Genomic DNA, 19,464 nt, shown 5'->3' with positions numbered 1-19,464 from the left:
TTCTTGTTACACACTCAGTCAATTAAATCTTTAGCATTTCCATGCTACAGCTATAAAACACCTGCAGAGACACCTCACAATGTTTGATTAGCTTGAGCATCTTCCACACTTCAGTTCAACCTGCCATTTAAATGCATCATCTGCTAGTATGAGAATGCAGAAAGACATGGCAGAATGGAAGAGGATGATGTAAATTAACACAGTCAGTTCCTGCTAAGGTCTACCACTTGAGAACTGGGTTCAGTAAGGCTGCACAAGAGATAATGCAGACCAGAATTTGGTCTCAGAGTGCCATGAAGAAAGGGATCGAGGATTTCTCTTATATGTTACAGCCCTTTTATAATTTCCACCGTGTTTTGAGTGGTGCCACACCACGGGATCTCATTGCTTACTCCACTGTCTGCAGCTCTATACTTTCAAGTGATAATTCATTCAGGTTTTTTAGTCCTACACATGTACCATATTTTACATATGTGAAGTTCTCAGAATAAGCTGATGCATGTCAATATACTTCAAAACACATTTAAGAATGTTTTCTATTTATATTACTGTACAGAAACTTGCTTCACACTAGAACTCCTAAGTTTCCATATTGATGCATGCAGTTGTGGACATACAAACACATACAGTTTCAGGCACAAATACCAACTTAACCCTGAATTAGATGAGTCAAGTACAACACAGAGGAAGCATGAAACAAAGGGAGCACCTTTGATTTGGAGGAGGGGAAGCTACTGAAAGCTTCAGGATAAGGTATCCTGGGCAATGACAGATGAAACAAAGCCATGAAAATAGAAGCTAGAGGGAAGAAAGAAGTTTAGATGGTATAAAGAAGGAATGACCATAAAGAAAAAAGGATGTGCTCAGATGTAAGTGGTATACTATGCTGAAATCCACACTAATTGCATTGTTTGCATATGTCCATGTAGAAGTGCTTTCAAATGACAGTTCAGTTTAAAAAAAAACAAAACAAACACCAACACCCCCAAAAAAAGGGGGAGAGGAGGAAAAAAAACCAAGAGAGAGAGAGGCAGCAATAACAGATCCTGGCTGTAGTGCTCTTTCCCTGAAAGCAGAAGAGAAGATAGGGATCACTCTTTACCTGCTGCTGTTGTCTGAAGTCACCTGTGCAAAGAATATGGTGAAAGTCACTGCAGAACAAGGGTCTAGAAGAATGAATTTACAGCACAGAATGTAATTGCAGAGACATGAAACAGTTTTCCTAATCATGATGCTTCTATTCAAATCTGGTAGATACTGAACAAATGAGTGTAACATGATAGCAACCCACTCCCTTCAAAACAAAGAATGCCAACCACCTCCCTGTCCTGACTCAAAAGACCAAATAAAAATCCAAAAAAACCCCAAAACAGCTATACAAAAATATATATTCTACAGTCACTACAAACCAGTAGGCATTTTCACTAATGCACATGCCATTAGAGAAAACAGCATTTGGTAAGTGTGGGTCTTCTTATGTGCAAAACAGAATAACCAGAAAGCACCAAAGACAAGGACTCAGTCCTGTTCCTATTCAGGCTACCTCGAGTTTTGCCACTAGACCTCCATGGTACCTGGAATGAATCCCAAGTGCTGGCTAGGGTCAAGCAGAAAAGTTAGAGACTGAATCAAGTGTGTAAGCCAGGACCAGTATCTCCAGGAGCACAGGTTGTCCTTCCTGAGCTACCCCACTCTACACTTGTCAGCTTCGTAAACTGCAGAATGAGTCACGAGAACATAAATAGCCTTTATATTCAGCACGCTGGGTTACAATGACCTTTCTAGTCATCCGAGTTTGCCATGGCTTATCAACCTAACTCCTTCCCTGCAGGTCTGTCACAAGGGACGCTATGACAGGTCAGTCAAAACAGACTGCCAAAAAGGTCAGAGCAAGACAAATTACTATTGTAGGTAGAGAGATCATAAAAATCTTTCTATCCACATTGTAGTAGAAAAAGCCTTTAGAGAGAAGAGAGTAATGTCTCATTAATTCACTCTCATTATGAAAACTGTAATAAAGATAGGAAATGGCCCAATCTTAACTCCTCCTTGTTAGTGCCTAGAACAGAGTCTCATGGCAAACCTTCACCTCCACTATACTGGCTTAGGGAAGGGGACACTATAAACAAAGTATTTGTCATCACTGTGAGAGTTATTTCCCTTCATGCAAATGGTGATAACCGTATTAATTTCAGAAATGGGATTAAAAACAAAGCTTAAAATTAAGATGTCTCTCTGCATTATCTGCCCCTTGAAAATTACATAGGAGAAGCAAAATCCAGAACCTCAGGACCTTATCAAAATGTAATTTGCATTCCATAACATAATTCACAGCCCAGTCAAGAACAGGTAAGAATGTGATTCACGTCTGTTGCCATTTTCTGATAGGCTGTTCGTTAGGCAGGGTAACAGTTCTAGCCAGTTTGACATTTTGCAGTCAAGTAACAGTGACAGTTGAGAAGATCTTCTCAGTCTTGGCTGCTTAAAATGAACAAAGCATCACAGCATGTAACTCCATTAGACTCACTCACTTAAGCAGAAATTTGGCCCACCATGAGAAAATAAATGGTAAAGATGAATTTTCAAAATTCTGGAGATAATTCCAGCTGCTACCCTTAAATAAACCAAACAGGAGCAAATACTGTCCCTACAGAAAAGGGGATGATTTAAATGGTGTAAAACAAATTCCAGCAGTGTATACATGAACACGTGAACATATAAAAGTAGAAATATTCATAACTCTTCCTTTCCTGTGCTAGCTTAGAGAACATTGATAAAGGACTCCATCAACAACTTCACGGTTCATAATGGAAGTACTTAAAACCTGGAGGAGTAACAGGGAATAAATACATCCTTTTTCAAGCAACAGATCTTCAAGAAGAAAGGAGATTTTAAGGTCTTGCTCACATTCTAGAGAAACAATTAATACTATCCACAGCAGAAAAATTACCATCCCACTTATTAAAAGTATTACAGTAGAGCTCAGACAGAAGTTTAGAGTTTGCAGCATATAAATATAGGGCAAGTTCTCATGCCTCTACAATGCAGGAAGTCAGACCAGATGACTACAACAGACCCCTCCAGCATTAAGGCATCTATTTGTATCTCCATGCAAATACAAGTTTGTTGATAGTACTTAGAGACTCCATAAAGCAACAGGATGAAAGACAAAATCTGAAGCCTTCCGTTTAGAACCCTCCTTTTCCAGAAAAAAGAAAACAACAATAAATTATCTTTATGATGCTGCACCACAAGATGATCATGCACTGTTAGACAACTTCAGTGTTACAGTGCTGCATAATGATGAACAAGCAGTCAGTGTTGCAGTTTACAGGTCCTGAAAAAAAGAACTGTTGAGAGACTGCTGTCATGCTATCTTGATATAAATTCTGACTTGTTTCAGCAGGGCCAGGATTTTACTCCAGTTACAAGCATAAAGGCACTTGTGTGCATGTTTCTGATGTCAAGAGATTTGCCTCTCACATAACCAGGTGAGGTTCCACCTTTATAACTTTATAACTTCTGGCTGAAAGCATTTTCACTTTCCTTCCTCACTACTTCCAGCTTACTTTTTTAAAAAGGTCTCACTCTTTTTCTCCACACATAGTACAAAGCTCTTCACTTTTATCCAGTTACAATGGAAAGGCTTCTTTTAATCTCACTTGAGGTTTAACTCTCCTGTTCTTTCCACATCCAATTCCCCCTCATCTCTGCTGCTGACATAGCTCTCTCTTGGAGTTCCCTCTGGGTCCCTCCACCAGCTCGGTATTTCATTTTTCCTTTCTCTTTGCTTCATGTATTCCCTCTTCCCTTCAATCCTTCTGCTTTTCAAATCAAGATACAAAGTAAACACTTCTCCCAACACTTAAATGAACCTGCCTCTGGAAGGGAAGCATACAAGTTGCTTATCAGAGGATACTTAATGACATAGGGAAAAGGAAATGAGGAATAATGCCTTAATGTAACTTCATACAGTTTGTTAGTTAGAACTTTAACCACTTTTCAGCCTGGATTGTTGCATAAGATTGTAATTTCATAGTGTTTGGTATTAAAAGAGTGACACAGTGGCACTTCCAGCGTTTGTTATTTACATACTTTCCAAGAGAAATGGATTTGCCAATAACAGCAGAAGTATAGCTTTAGTCATAGGAAAGGCAAACATGAACTATTTAATCTTTCATCCAGCCTAATGCAGCCAAGACCAAGAATTCATACAATCGTAATTAAAGAGCTCAGCACAGTCACTCAGCTGGAGAGCGCTTCTAAGGTCATTTTCTTCCTTGCTATACTCACTAGTAACATCTTGATTTCTACACAAAGTTCCTAGATAGGAGCCTGACACTGTTGTCAAGATGAAATCAAAACAAAACAAAAACTGTAAGTACACTATGTACCTTTGCTTGAGAGGAGAGAAAAACCAAAAGATTCTACACAATATTAAAGTGGACAAGGCCAACATAATAATCAGGATGCTTCCAGTCTCCAAAGCTGTAGTGTAATCTCTCTGCGATACGTTATCATCACTCTCACTAGAACATCCACCCCAGTAGATTTTTGTCCTTTGTGCACAAGGTCTGACAGTCACTTACTAACTCTACTCCAGGAATTTAATGACACATGTAAACTTCACAAGGTCTTCATTATAAAGCAATCTGTATCCTTTAGGTGATTTTATTGATTATCATTTGAAATACAGCATGAAGATGAGTTGAGAGGCAGAGCACCCATCCTTAGCGTACACCTCCTGGCCTTAGGTAGAGCACACACTGGACCTGCTCAGTCTACAGTTTTGAAAGCTTATCAAGCTATCTCACAAAACCTCTCCTCCCTGTATTTGGTAAGCCTGAAAGGGAAGCTAAGGATTTTTCCAGTGAAAAGATTTTTCTTTCAAAATTTCAGTACACTGGAAACAACAAATAAAGCACCTTACAAGAATTATATTTCCATCAGAAGAAGTTTTACAATGCTGGGTAGATCCTACAGACTGGGTAGGACTGAGGGGACAGGAAAGAGACACAAAGGTACTATAGCACATCTTACAAATGACCTTATTTTCTCCATTACAGCTGGATGGCATAGAGTTAGTTACAAAGGTTTGACGAGGAAATGGGAGGATGAGGTGTATTGCTGGTCATTACTAGCTACATTTTGAAGGTTAATATTGCAATCTGCAACAACCACTCAACTTTCACAAGAGTGCAATGCTGAATTTTGACAGACCTAAGGGATGGTTGTTAAAAACTATCCGCACATTTGCAATGCATTATGTAATTTTACACTCACTGCACCTTAGCATATTCTATTTCTTAAGCAAACAAACATTCAAGGAAACCAAAGGTAGTGTATTTCCTGCAGCTTTGAGTAAAAATACTTTTCAATGTAAATAAAAAAAACTGTGAGAAAACTTTCCTTATTCCCACTCACCCCTTCATTTTCAAAACAAAGAAAAGTCACCACTTGCATAGCATCACACAAAGACCACAGCAGAGTCAAGCCTCATTAAGTAAAAAACCAGTCCTCTCCATTTCAGTGCCACTTCTCTTCTTCCATTCCCTGGTTCCTACCCTCCCTCAACCATATTTCATTCTCTAAGGCAATTATCAACAGCCTTCCAATGTTCTCACTTTCTTCTTTGCAAGCACTAGAAAGTGATCAAATGTTTAAAACAAACACACACTGCTATCCTATTATCATCCTTTGACCCTTAGGGCAATATTTTAGTTGCATTTGTCATTAGAAGTCAGACAAACACTCAAAATTATGGCTGCTTTCTTCTTTTACTGGTGCTATTCTTGTACTGAAGGAATTATAAACATCCCACAATAACTGAATGTTGGGGGTTAACCCCAACAGGCAACTCAGCCCCGCTCAGCTGCTCTGCACCTCCACCCTACCAGCTCCCATGAAGAAAACCAACTTTAGCACAGCCAAACCCAGTAGACTGTGGGCTTCTGTCACCAATCTAGAATGAACTTTCAGAAGAATCCATAAAAGGAACAAAGACCCAAAGCAGTGGTGAATATTAATTAAGGCTCACCGCTACAAAGAATGTCAAGAAGGGCAGAAATTTAGTTTCAGAAACAGCAAGCACTTCACTTTAACAATAAAAAAAAAAAAACAACCCACAAATTAGAGCAACAGAAATAATGTTTCAAAAACTATGCTTGTTTTCCCAAGACAATACCACACCTTCTTTGATACCTTCAAGAGCCATAACCCTGGCTGACAGGTTTTTATGGATTCTTAGATCTAGAGGCCTTCCAACACTTCTGGAATCTTGTCTTGACAGCAAGAGTTCAAAAACGCATGATGAAAACTGACTATATACACACTTTTCCTCTGCAACACTGCTGTCTTTTGGGGTCCCAGAACAGATGCAAGGTTCTACTGAGATAAAAATACCTGCCCATCAGAAAAGAAACAGGACCAATTACATACCCCAGATTAAACATACAGATTGATCCAAATACTGCATCAGACAGTGCCACACTGACTTCCTAAACACTAATCTCCTCTCCTCACTCAGCCTCCAAAATTAGACCTAGGAATGCAACATTTCAAACCAAGACCAGAGTATATACACCATTCCAAATACCAGAAGAGCTACATAAATGCCCCAAAAGTCTGGATCCAGCCTATAAACTGCCAACACAGGACATGCAGCTCAGCAATCTACACCGCCACTAGAATCTCTTCTTGGTCACATGCCTGCCAGGGAACTCATCGTCCACTTGCTGAATGCCAGACAGAGACCATGTAATGGTTGAGCAGCATGAGTCACACACCCAGCAATCATGTTCAGGAGGAAAGCACAGGAGCACTTAATGCTGGGTTGTGGCAGCAAGTACAGGAAGTATTTTAAAAATGAAAAAGAATAAAATAGAGATATGCTAAAAACAACTTCAACAAAACCCATCACAGACAGTTATTCCTACCTCCCTGCTCCTTTCTTCTGGTCAGGGGATCTGTTATATGTATCAGCTTCCCTATCTACACACTTCAAATAGAAAGAAACTAACAGAAATCATGAACAAAATAAAGTAGATGGGAGAAGAATGAAATAGTAAAATCACAAATATTTCTTCACAATGGAGAAGCCAAAATGCATCCCAAGCCTCAAGATTAAGTGGATGAATTATCTGCAAAGCTAAGTAGATTGAAAGTCTCTGTGGTATTGGATGTTTGGTGACGATCACACCATGGTTACTGCTTTTATTATTTGTTGAGCACATGTAAATTAAATGAGTATGTTTTATTTAAGAGTTTGTAAGCTGCAGCTGCTTCTCAAGAAGTATGTCAAATGCAAAGCTAGAGACATAAAAAATAAATGGTAGAGTAGAACTACCATTTTCATCCCCAAATTCCCATGACTATAGGAAAACATAAAAATGCAAGGAGGATAGTATTTCAGAGTTCAGCTAAGTTTAAGGCTTACTTGTTTCTGACTGCTCTTCATTGCACCGGCTTCCCGAAGTTCACAAACTGCCCTCAGAAACCAGCACCAAGATGAACAGGACTGGGAGACAAACAGGACAGACAGAACTAGACATAAACTAGTTATTACAGAGGACCCTGCTCACCACTGACTTCTGACTTTCCAGCTGTAACTCCAGAAATATTGGCTATTTTTGAAAGGCCAATGTGAAATACCAGAGGGATTCAAGCTTTTGCAGTAATGAACACAGGAACTCCTACCAGCACAAACAGGACTTGGAAATGCTCAGCACCTCTGAAAGCCAAGACCCATCTTTTTCCAACTAGGCACCCAGAGTCAGTGTTCTGAAGGCTTGAGCCTGTACCTCCATTCGATTTCAATTACTTTCTGCAACTTTTAGGTACACAGAGGTGCAGTATGCAGTTATGCTGAAGAGATAAGTAAGCATTTGGAAAGCCCTTCTGGTTCTTGTTTGAAGGAATGCAAATTATATCAGTTACTATGCCAGAATGGCTCAGTCATCAACATGTCTCATGGCCATTACTTTAAAGTCCAAAAGGCAAACTTTAAACTAGCATGAACCGCAGTTTATACTATTGAGAGTCTTGCCTATGCATCATCTTCTGCACTCAGCCACACTATTGTGGGAATAAAGAGACAACAGCCACACTAGCTCCACAAAACAGCTCGAACTCAAGTCGGCAATGATGCTTCTGCTACACTGACAAAAGGGCAAAACAGTGTAACTTCCCATTGTTCTGATCAGAACAAAAGAAAAGTAATTACAGGATAGTAGTAACACCTGGAAATTTTTGGAAATGTCTTAGAACTATGAGAAAATCTCTTTAGCATAATAATAATAATAAATAATGATAATAAATTCCTAACGAAGCATGGCAGGGACATGGTAAGAAATTCTATATATAAGATTCCAGATTCCAGTGAAGGTGAGGACAGCAATACTAAAACACAACAACCAAACTACCCACCAAGTCACAGCCTCCCTCAGAAGGCCCAGACAACCTCCTCTTTGCAGCACCAAGTCTATGCTGACAGCAAGCCACGAAGCTTTACGTAGCCTATAAGGCATGATTTAATTACATAAGCCACTCTTAAGAAATTCTGGTAAACACAAGTTTTTTCAAAGCAGCATGTGACTGGCAAGCACTGTATAGACTTTTATTTCATTCACTGATATGCAGATAATCCTCATGAGTATTAAACTGCTCTGATCAAACATTCTTTTTCAAGGCTCATTTTCTTGTGTCTGTTCAGTTACCTTTCATGGATCATATTTCAGACTCTAAAATCACAAAGGAGAAACTAGTCAGGAATTAGCCAAGACAGATTTATTCAGTGTAGACTGTTTGCTTTAGGGCAGAATTTGTTGTCTTGAAAATACTGAAGTGAATAAACTCCAACTTAGAGCAAACAATGGTTTGCTAGCAGACAACATTAAGGTCTCTTAAGCCATTTTCCATGTGACCAATCCACCAATTAAAACACCAGCACATCAATTCCTTTTATCCAAATCATTATTTATAAGTCATCCACCCAGCCTCCTCAAGCACTTCGTATGCATCAAACCTTCACAACACCTGCTCAGAGACAAACGCCACTGTAGTAGGCAGGCAACAACAGACCAGTTACCAATGGGTTATGTGACTCTCCCTTCTCAAGAATTCTCAGGACAGCTATGGCAAAGCCTTGAACTGACTTAAGGTCATTTCCATCCTGGTCCACTTTAACCTGTGATCAGAGTATTAAGCAAGGGTATGAAAGAGTAAAGAAGATTAAAGTACTCAAAAAGCACACACATATTCCTGCCTCAGGGCAGAGCTGACCGTTTCTGTGGGAAACTCCACTATTTGTTGGAGATTTGTATTTCTTTAGGAAGTGAGACATTGCATATTAATTCTAGTGAGGGGCATTATTTAAAAGTCATTAACTGGGATTTGGATTCTTAAGTCCAATTAACATCAAAGGAAGCTGAACAGCAAAATAGTCTCATTTAGCTCCCTAGAGATATACCCAACAGATCTCTATCAAACTAATTAAAGAATGACATTCCAGGCTGAATGTCCAGTCATTGCACTCCCTTGCAGCAAAAGTACCCCAGGTGCTCCCAAACATAGCAGGCACATGCTATCTAAACTGCTACCAGACAAGTGCTGGAAACAGCTCCCATACAAATGCTAGAGGTGAACCCCCTAATTAATTGCACAGACTTCAGGGAACTATAAGGTGGCCTGCCTGCTGTTAAGTAATAGAGGCCCAACACAAAAGAGAAGCTACGGACAGGGCAGGAGCAAGCCAGAATATAGAAGTAACCTACCCCAACAGTATCATGGAGGTAAGTATGTAGCTGATGTAATACACGTAAAAAAAAACTTGAACTCAACTAGTCATAGTCTTAAGAAATGCAAAGGGATATCTTGTCTCCCAACTCTCACACTAGGATCATGGTCTTAAAAGATAACACTATGAAGAACCTCTATTCAATCTAGAACTATGGTATTAAAACCAGTAAATGGGCTTTTTTTAAGTAAAAAAAAAAAGGGGGGGGGGGGAGTATGCAGTTTACACATTCTCATTCTCATCAGCAGACTTCATTCTTCAGTTCCAGAGGGAGAACTCCTCAAATAAGGACATGGCCAACCTGTTAAATGGCAATAATACCAAGCATAACTCGCTACTAGAAACCAGACACTGCTCTGTGGAGAAACAGAAACAATACTGATTGGGATACTTAACTAGATTTGCTATTTCTGAAACTGAGTTAGTATCTGTCTCAACTGGACATGACAGCTCATGAATCTGTCCCCCATTCTTATGCAGTACAGATGTGCCCGAGATTATTAATTTCCCCAAACACACTGTAGAGAAGTGCTGACGCCCTTTCCTTGTATCCAGTATATTCTCAGGATGCAGCAAACTTCCCTACTAAACAAGCTGGAATGTCCTCACTGCATTGACAGTAGTCAAAATACTCATTCAGCTGCTGCTCCTGGAAGAGACCTCACAAATACCTATTTTTCTCCTGAACTATCTGCCGCACAGCATGCCTTTAACACACTTTCAGTATGTTGCTGCTATGGATCTCAGATCTGAGTTGTAGACTAGGGTTACTTGGTGGAAAGATTATAGGTATGTTCACTCTAACTCTAGTATCATGGAGTGTTCCAGAACACATCCCCAGGCTCTGCTACTACAATCAAAAATATTATAGCAGAAAGGGTGAATGGCAGATTCAAAGCAGATAAGCAGTCAGGCACAGATCTGCGTTAGTGTAGATGATACTATCTGCACCCGATAAATATGAAAGCAGGAAAGCTGCACCGTCAGGATGCCGCCATCCTGCACCCATCTTGGCTGCATTTCTGGTCATTGCCATCGCTCCATTTTCAAGGCTAGTCTTTTACAGTGTTAAGAACCAAGCAGTGACAGAGCTGTTCTTTAACAAGCACCATGCAAAGATGAACCTTTATCTAATTTTCACATCATGCTGGCAAATTCCAGCCCAAGACGTGGCCCAGTGCACTGATGTGGAATCTGACAGTAGCTTGTTAAACAGAGAAAGAAGAGTAAGCTCAGGGTAATGGTGACAGCAACATCTCCCACACTGTCTGAGGTTCTGTAGCAGAACAATACCAAGCACCCCACAACCAAAGCTTTTATTTGAATTCTTTAGTGCATCCTTCATTTTGTAAAACATCCAGTAATATTGAGCGCATTGTCACTAACAAGTCTAACGTTAAGAGCTTCCTTTATCATAGTTACACCTGTGGAGGTATTAGCTTTATTTAAAAAGATTAGGATTTACAGTGAAAAAAACCCAAACAACTAAACAAACACAACATTAAGAACATTGGAAAAAGAAGAGGAAAAGGTATGCATATCTGTAAAGAGGCAGTAAGCAAATGAAAAAGGAAGAAATGTGATAACAGCTAACTGATTCATAGGGAACGAGAATAGTACTTAAAAACAGAGAGACCATACACTGTATTAAAGATGAAGCATGATAAATGGGAAGATAAAGAGCAACGTTTTGTCCAACCATAGTGCCAAATAAACATAATCTATTCTAATGGAGCTACTGGGAATTACTCATTCAGCTGTTCTCTGCTGCCCAGCCTGTGTTGGATGCATGTGTCTGGCACTGGTCAGGTCAGACTTGTGCAACATCCATTCCCTGCTGACTTGAGGCCCTTTGTGAACTGCAGCTGACAGGATTTTAGAGCAGCAAAAGAACTGCTCTTATTTCTTCCCTGTTTGGTAACTGCTCTGGAATATCTAGATCTTCAATCCTTAATTTCCCTTGCACAAAGCTGCACCAAGCATATCTGAAAGCAGCAGTGGGGACTAACAAGGTGATAAAAATTCTCCCAAGAGAGTAATATTGTGGTAAAAATATTGTGGTAAAAAAGTGTCACCTCTGTCCACAGATAATAGCAGATATCTAGGAGGACTACAGGACAGGCCAAATTTCTAGCAACACTCCTACATACTCTCTTATAAATTCAATCATCTCTGACTAAAGTACTTCTGCATCTCATACGACTGCAATCAATTTCTTCCATGGATTTGTTGAGGTGCTTTCTGAATCCATGCAAACTTTTAGCATCTATTACATTCCCTAATAAGGCAAGCCTAAATTATTTCTCATTTTAACCATAAGCTGTATGAAATAGTGTCTTCCTGATTTGAAAAGTGCACTTGCTAGTTTCTTTTGCTGCTTCCTAATGGTTCTGTCAGAAGTGACAGAGAATAATTTTGCCTGTTTACTTTCTCCATAGCAATCAGAATTTCAAAAATGAGATCTTCTATAGCTCTACGAATGAGTGCAGTGCCACCTCTCCCATTGATAGGTGTACAAAGGGAGGCAGGAAGAAGGGAGAAGGCTTACTCAAGATAATGTAGCAGGCTGAAGGAAGAAGCAGGCATAGAAACTGTATTGTTTTAGTTCCTACCCAGTGTCCTAGCTATATGATGATATAACCTTTCCGTTTCTAGAATATCTATTTTCAGCAAACAAAAACTGATCTAGATTTAAAAAAAAAAAAAAGAGCATACTAAGAAGACTGAGAAGCATCAGCACTTATACTGAAGGCTGCCATTCAGAAGGCAAACTCTTTAGACCATAACACTGCCCTTCTCTGTAACCAAGTGTCACCATTATACACACTCATGCCCTTTTTAACACATTTCCTTACATTTCATTGCTAGAGGCCAAGAGCTCATCAGCAAATTATCCACTACTACCAGCCTAGACATGTACATCTACAAACTAAAGAAACTGCATAGCTTCAGCCCCCTCCTCTGTCTACCTCACTTTGAATTCAAATTTTTACTTCAATTTCACAAATATAGTTCCACAGGAGTCAACATTAAATGTTCTTACCTTAGCTGATATGGAGGTATCTTGACAGCAGCATCAGGAGAATCCAAGGTTTCTGTATAACCAAAGGAAATGATAGGGCTTTTAAAAGAAACTTTTGAGTTCAACCATAGTAATGCACCTGCCTATAGTCTCTGAACCAACAATCCTAAAGTTTATACCTACATCAGAATAACAATCACTGCTGCTCCAAGTTGCCAAAGCTTTGCATGAATCTGTCAGGACAATGAGTGCCCTGCGAGAAGGCACCAAGTACCATCTTTTCCTCAGTGAACTCCCTTTCACCTATCAACAACTTCAGCAGCACACATACTAAAACTGGCACAGTATAGAGGATATTACCATGGCTGCTGTGCAAGGATAACACCCAATTAACGAAGCAACTCGTGGAACATCACGATGAAAGGCCAGTATTAAGACAGCAACAGGTACGAACTACCGCAGATTGCTCTAACTATGTATGGATGAAAAATAAAAATGTAAAGCAATTTTAAGTATTGCAGTTATGCTGATGTAAGTCAAGGGTCTTGCTGACTAGTGCTCCAGGTAGTTAGCATCAAAAGCACTTCAAGTCACAGCCAATCTCTGAAAATGGGTGGATGCTGAAAGGTACCTAAGCGCCTATTCCTTTAAAAGAACAACTCCTTTTATTGATCATTATTTCCATTATATGGCAAGGATAAAAGGGCTCATGGCATCCAGTCAAAAAAATCCAGATTTTAAAACAGCTGCCCAAACATAAACCAGCAGTGAAAACTGTACTGGAGAGGTTTTTGACGATGATTTAGGAAGAGGGGAGGGGGCTTTTATAGAAAAGACACCCCCCCTTCCCCAACATACACAGAAACTATCATGACAGCTACTGAGAGCCGCACCTGCCTCGCAAGACCGCGCAGCAGGCCCGGCAGGCTGGGGCGGCGAGGGGCGCCGGGGCGGCGAGGGGCGCCGGGGCGCCTCAGCCCCTTCCAGCAGCGCGGGGCTCCCGGGCGCGTTGAAGCGCCTGAAGCGCCCCGGTGCCGGCCCAGCCGCAGAAGGCCCGGCGGGCAGCGCGGAGCAAGTTTGTTGAGGTGTCCCTGCCCCCGCCGTTACAAAACCTGTCCCTCGGCGGCTCCCGCACCGCACCGCTACGGGCAGGGCCGGGCCGGGCCGTGCCCCGCTCCGCTCCCCCGCGGGCAGCCCGGCCGCGGCGGGGGCAGCCCGGCGCCGCTGCCCGCGCCCCCTGCACCTTACCTATGGCCCAGGTGCAGCTCTCCTTGATGGCCCTGTGCTTGCTCCCCGACGCCTCCTTCTGCAGCTTTCGCAGGATTTCTTCCATCTTGCCTCCCCCGGGATCCTCGCGTATCCGCGGGGGCAGCGGAGCGGGCGGCGAGGAGGAGGAGGAGGAGGGCGGCTGAGCGGTGTGGGGCTGCCCTCGCCGCAGCCGTGCCTACGCGGGGACAGTGTGCGGCACCCCGCTGCCGCCCCGCCGCCCCTGATGAATCACGCCGAGCTCCATGGCGGGGACACGTCAGTTGTTGCCGCTGCGGAGTCCCTCCTCCTCCTCCTCCTCCTCCTCCTCCTCTCCCACCCCGGGCAGGCCCCGGTGGCGCAGCTGGGCTGGGGCCGGGCCTGGCCCTGGCCGCCGCGGGCAGAGCCCGGCGGCTGCAGCCTTCCCCCGCCAGGGGAGCGCGGGCAGTCCCTTGCCGGCGCCGGGAGGAGAGGCGGCGGCGGCTACCGGCGGCCGGGGAGCGGAGCGAGGGACGGCGCCGCCGGACGCGGACCCTGCGGCGGCGGCCGCCCCCGCGGGAGGAACACGGCGCGGGCAGGCGGCGGGCGGGCTGCGGCCTGGCCGGTTGCCATGGCGACCGGCGGCCGGGGGTTGCCGGCAGAGCCCGCCTGCCTGCCCCGGGCAGCGGGAGCGGTGCGCTCGGTCTCCGCCTGCGGTTTAGGCTCCGCCGTTCCAGCCGGTGGATGCGCAGGGTCGGCCGGCGGGCCCGCGTCCGGGGCTGGGAGACGCTCTCTGGGCTTTGCGGGGCTGCGGTGGGATCCTGCTCCCGGGCCCGGCCGGCCTCCCCGCCGCCCCGCAGCTGACTCCCGTCCCCAGCCGCGCCAGCCCGGTCCCCCTCACCCTGCAGCCCCGCCGCAGGGCAGCCCCTCTCTCCCGCAGTCCTGCGGAGCCGCTCAGGGAGGGACGCAGGGAGCCAGGCCCACACACCAGCATGGGTGCAGCTGCTGGCCATCCTCTGAAATCAGCGGGGTCAAAAACATGGCTATGAGCCCTGCAGGATCTGTGCCTCCCTCCGCAGCTGGCAGGTGCAGAAGGTCACGACTCGGCCTACTTGAGTGTGCACAGCCCTGAGCCCCCCCAACAAGGCAGCCCCCAGGACAGAGAACAGCCACTCTGCTAGCTCAGGCCTTCCTCCTCACGCCCCAAATGCTTTCTGCCCAGCAAAACTCCTGCCTTCGCAGTTCATCGTTTCCCTGCCTTATATCTGGGATATGCTACTTGTCCTTTCTGTGACTGCATCATTGTTTTAATGCTGTTGTCTTGTAGCAGAATCTCTCTCAAAAGATCCAAGAGGTCAAACAGGCTAGGAAAAGAAAAAGAGGACAGATAAGAAAGGCAGTCCAGGTAGCAGCTGGCAGTATTAGTGGTTATGTCTCCCGCTGCTAATTGGAAGAGTACCAATTGTGAATTACCAGACAGAATATTGGCACCTGGTGAATCAGTCGTAGCATTTCCCATAGGATATTGGGCTTTCAAAGGCTGTCCTTTATCCAAATACTTACAAGGGTATTGTAAGTGTTACGATCCTGCTTGTGTTCAGATGTATAATGAACGCATAATCCATAGCTGCATTTTAAGGCCAGAGTGTAAAACTCGTATCTGAAGAAAAGGATTTAGAATGATGCCAGAAAGGTCTGGAAATGGATAGAGAATTCCTAGAGCTAAAATACTAAGGATTAGAAAAAAAACCAAAACCTCTAACAGAAGGACCATTAAGCATCGGATTCCAGGGTGTAAACCAACCCCTCAGAAACTGGAAGTAGGTTCCCGAAGTTTCTTATCTCTGACCATGTGTCTGCCACCTTCCTTGGAATAAAAACTGGTAATAGCTAGTGGCCAGGGTAGTCAGTGAACCATGATGCTGTAAGTCAAGACTTAAGTTGAAGTCATTATGAATTGCTCCCCAGCTATGTGTTTCCTCTTTATTCTGCGATGTGCTTAGTGGAAATGAGCATTGGGATCAGTTTCTGTCTTTTCAAGTCTTCAATTTTTTTTTCCTGAGCAGAAAACAACAAAAAGGACTGTGATGATGTTTGAGGTATTTTTAATGTAGAAGCAACGTACCAGAGATAATGTGGACCTGTGGAACACTAAAAAATAAAACTGCATCTATTCATAGTAAATAATAATTTTTAATTATTTAATTTAATTGCTTATTTTCAGGAAGCCGCTGATGAAACAGAATTATTTTTTAATTTTATATTATTTTCTAGCTATATGCATCATCAACTCACTAGTTAATTTCTCCATAGTCTCTACAGGGAGCCCTTTGCAGCGTAAATCTTCACCAGAGCTACAGTGTTTTCATAGATGCTGATGTCACTGCATCAAGATTTGCATTTATTTGTCTTTCACTCGTTGTCCAATGTCTTTGAGCAAAATGGTTTCTGTGCTGCTAAACACTTTTTCCCAGTAGTTATGTTAGCAGAGTAAGAGAAACAAAGGTCGTGTTCAGGCTTTGTAGAGCATCTTAAGATCTGCCTATAAGATTACACAGATGGAAAAACAGCCATGATGAATCTTCCTGAGCAACAGTATGTCAGAGCACCATAAGTCAACTTGCTGACCCTTTTCATGCGAGGCCCTCCATCTCCAAATGAACAGAAGTCCATCAATCCTTGTCTCTGTTATCTATAGTAAGCACATACATACACAGCAACCATGTCCTTCCTGAAGTCAGTCACTGAATGTGATTTGCGTAGGGAGAAGATTGTATTTAATCATGTGCTTTGGGCTTCCCTTCAAGACTTGTGACTTGAATGTCACAAGTTCTGGAAGTCCTGCTACGGTGTAGGCATGATGACAAGGAAATGTCCTATCTTCTGCGATAAAGAGACAACTAAGCTTTCTATGGTCAAGCTTACAGGTCATAAGTCCTCCTTGCCACGTCCTGGCTGTTGAAAGCCAGCAGCCTTCTACAGTGGTAGTGGCTACTTAGGACTCGGCTCTGACGATCCCCTGTACTGCTCAAGCCTTGTCCAACTGGAAGTCAGAAGGACCCTTTGCAGATGTGGTATCTACAGGATGCAGTGGTTATATATCGCTAAGATGCAGTGGCAGATATGCAGTGTGCTTTTGTGACTCTCACCTGGCAGTGCCACTGATCTTCTGCATTACGTGAATGCAGATTATGTCCCAAGATATATCCATAGCTCTGAACACAGCCAAGAAGCGTGTAAGCAAAGCCAAGCTACTCAGGATACCCAGAGTAATGGAGTTGTGTACGAGTGTCTTGTCTAGGCTGGTAAGCAGAGTTAAGGAACAGCATATGCTTGCCTTCAGACATCTCCATGCTACTATGGCTCTGCTCCTTCCAGTTGCCAAGGAAGGCAGCGTGGCGCTAGTTTAAATCTCTTCCCATAGCAAATAGCCATATTGCCCATACACACACCTGCCCTGTCACTCTTTTTTGAGATCCGAAAAAAGAACCAAAGGTAGAGTGGAAAAGTATGAGAAAAAGGCATGTTAGACTGTGACATAACCACATATATTTGCGATTAGTCATTATCACTCGTGTTACCTGTGCTTTGGCCATTTTAACAATATGCTTGGTCATGATCTCATTGTACGCTGCAGACACTAGACAGTGCGAACCGAAGAGATGCGCTGTGTCCCTGACAATGTCAAAATTTATTACAAAATATTAAGAGTTACCTTCTAATGACAGGAAAAACACCTGATTCCATGATTTAAAATGGTGCTTAGCCAGATTTTTCAAAATTTCCCAGGAACACCCTCATGACTGAACTGACCAGACTTGCAGAAGAATCTTGGGCTCAGTTTTGCTCAGGAAGCTCTATATGTGTGACTCCTCTTATGTAGGACAAATTGGTCACAGAACGTGAAATGAAGGGGGCTGTAACTGGAGCATGGGTTCACCAGCACCTTCATGACACCTGATACCAAAGGAAGGTACCCTTCCTTCCCTCTCCCAGAGGGCAGCAAGACTCAGACAAACAAGACCCTTATCAGGGTTTATTTTCAGTTTTGGTTGTCTAGACTGTAACCACATCATACATGATAGGGTGGCATCTGTCATTCTTTGCCTGATTACACACTGAGTTACCAGAGGCTAGCTGAGCTGAATGCTCAGTGAAGTTGTTCCTGTGCAGGTGCTGCTTTCTGCATCCTCCACAGCATGACCTTGCTGAACAAGGCAAAGCACTGCAAAGCACAATGACGATGGGTGCTGCTGACATTACAGAGTTAGAGAGAAAAAACCCTCTGGAGTGGGAGCTGTGCATAAAGCTAGCATATATCCTGCACTGTCTGCTCAACATAACCTTGCATCATTTATTCTGTAAAGAACAGTTAAAGCAAAAGTAAAGTCTTGAGATCCATGCCAGGATAGAAATAAGAGACAAGACTTTGGTTGGCCTTGCCGAGACATACTTTCTGCAAAGACAGATGAAAAGCAAAAATCCCCTAAACTGCTTTCAGTCTACCATTATCTTGTCATCTCCCTGCAGAATTGCAAAGGCAATTGAAGAGGGTATCAGGACCACAGAACAGCTATTCAGGGTCAGATCAAGGTCCTTTTTACCCAGTAGCTTATTTCTAAGAGAAGTTAGTTGGGGATTCTTAAAGGAAGGGAAGAAAGTATATAGTGCCCCTTCCTCTGGTAAACTCTCCTGCTTTCTCTTAATTTGCAGACTAGGTACTTCCTGAGACAGTGGTTTTGTCTTTAAGTGTTCAGTAATACCTGACAGGTTTTTCTTCTGTGAATGTATCTAGTTCTTTTTGAACCTTTCTATGCTTTTGACCTTCACAACCATCTTGTGACAGCAAGTTCCACACCCGAGTTGCACACAAACAAAATAGAATACCTACCTTTTGTACTGTGAGAAACACTGTATAAGCATTCCCTGTTTTCTCCCCACCATTCATAATTCCTTATGCATTGAGCATGTCCTCCCTCAGCTGTTTTTATTCCAGTCTACAGTGGACTATTCTATTTAAAATTTCTCCCTATATGATCTTTAGTCATACTGATTGCCCTTCTCTGTATATATTCCATTTCTGCTCTATCCTGAAATACAAGAGTTTGGGAAGAAGAGTGAATATATGGGAAAAGGCAGCATGAAGATTTGAACTCTAAAAGGTCTCTTTCTTCTACCAGACTCTACTGAAAAGGCTTCAAGGGGAAAGGAAATTACAACAGTGGAGTTAAGCTTAATGTCACAAGAGTTCCAAGCTGGCCAGAAAGCTAAATATCAGAGGACTCCTTGTGTCTCACTTTTCTCCCTGTAATCCAGAGGATTCCCGTAGTCTTAATCTATGGAAAGAGAGCTTGAAAGTCTAACATTCAAGGGCTGAATACAGAAGTCAGAATTGTACCATCTGGCCATCGTATATTTGGAATAT

At 42.9% G+C, this 19,464-nt stretch overlaps 1 protein-coding gene across 6 annotated transcripts in view; it reads right to left on the bottom strand.

Annotated features, from left to right (window-relative positions):
* Positions 1 to 14,611, bottom strand: part of ARFGEF3 (ARFGEF family member 3) — a 96,874-nt gene extending 82,263 nt beyond the window's left edge. For all 6 annotated transcript variants that reach the window (XM_037391757.1, XM_037391758.1, XM_037391759.1 and 3 more), the window contains exons 1-2: positions 14,064 to 14,611; positions 12,837 to 12,888 (exon numbers count right to left, since the gene is read on the bottom strand). In XM_037391757.1, the coding sequence (XP_037247654.1) occupies positions 12,837 to 12,888; positions 14,064 to 14,148 (137 nt within the window). In that variant the 5' untranslated portion in view covers positions 14,149 to 14,611. The remainder of the gene's footprint in view (positions 1 to 12,836; positions 12,889 to 14,063) is intronic.
* Positions 14,612 to 19,464: the final 4,853 nt, after the last annotated feature.

This window comes from Falco rusticolus, chromosome 6 (assembly GCF_015220075.1).
Source record: "Falco rusticolus isolate bFalRus1 chromosome 6, bFalRus1.pri, whole genome shotgun sequence".
NCBI lineage: Eukaryota > Metazoa > Chordata > Aves > Falconiformes > Falconidae > Falco > Falco rusticolus.
This window is presented reverse-complemented; position numbering and strand designations above follow the sequence as displayed.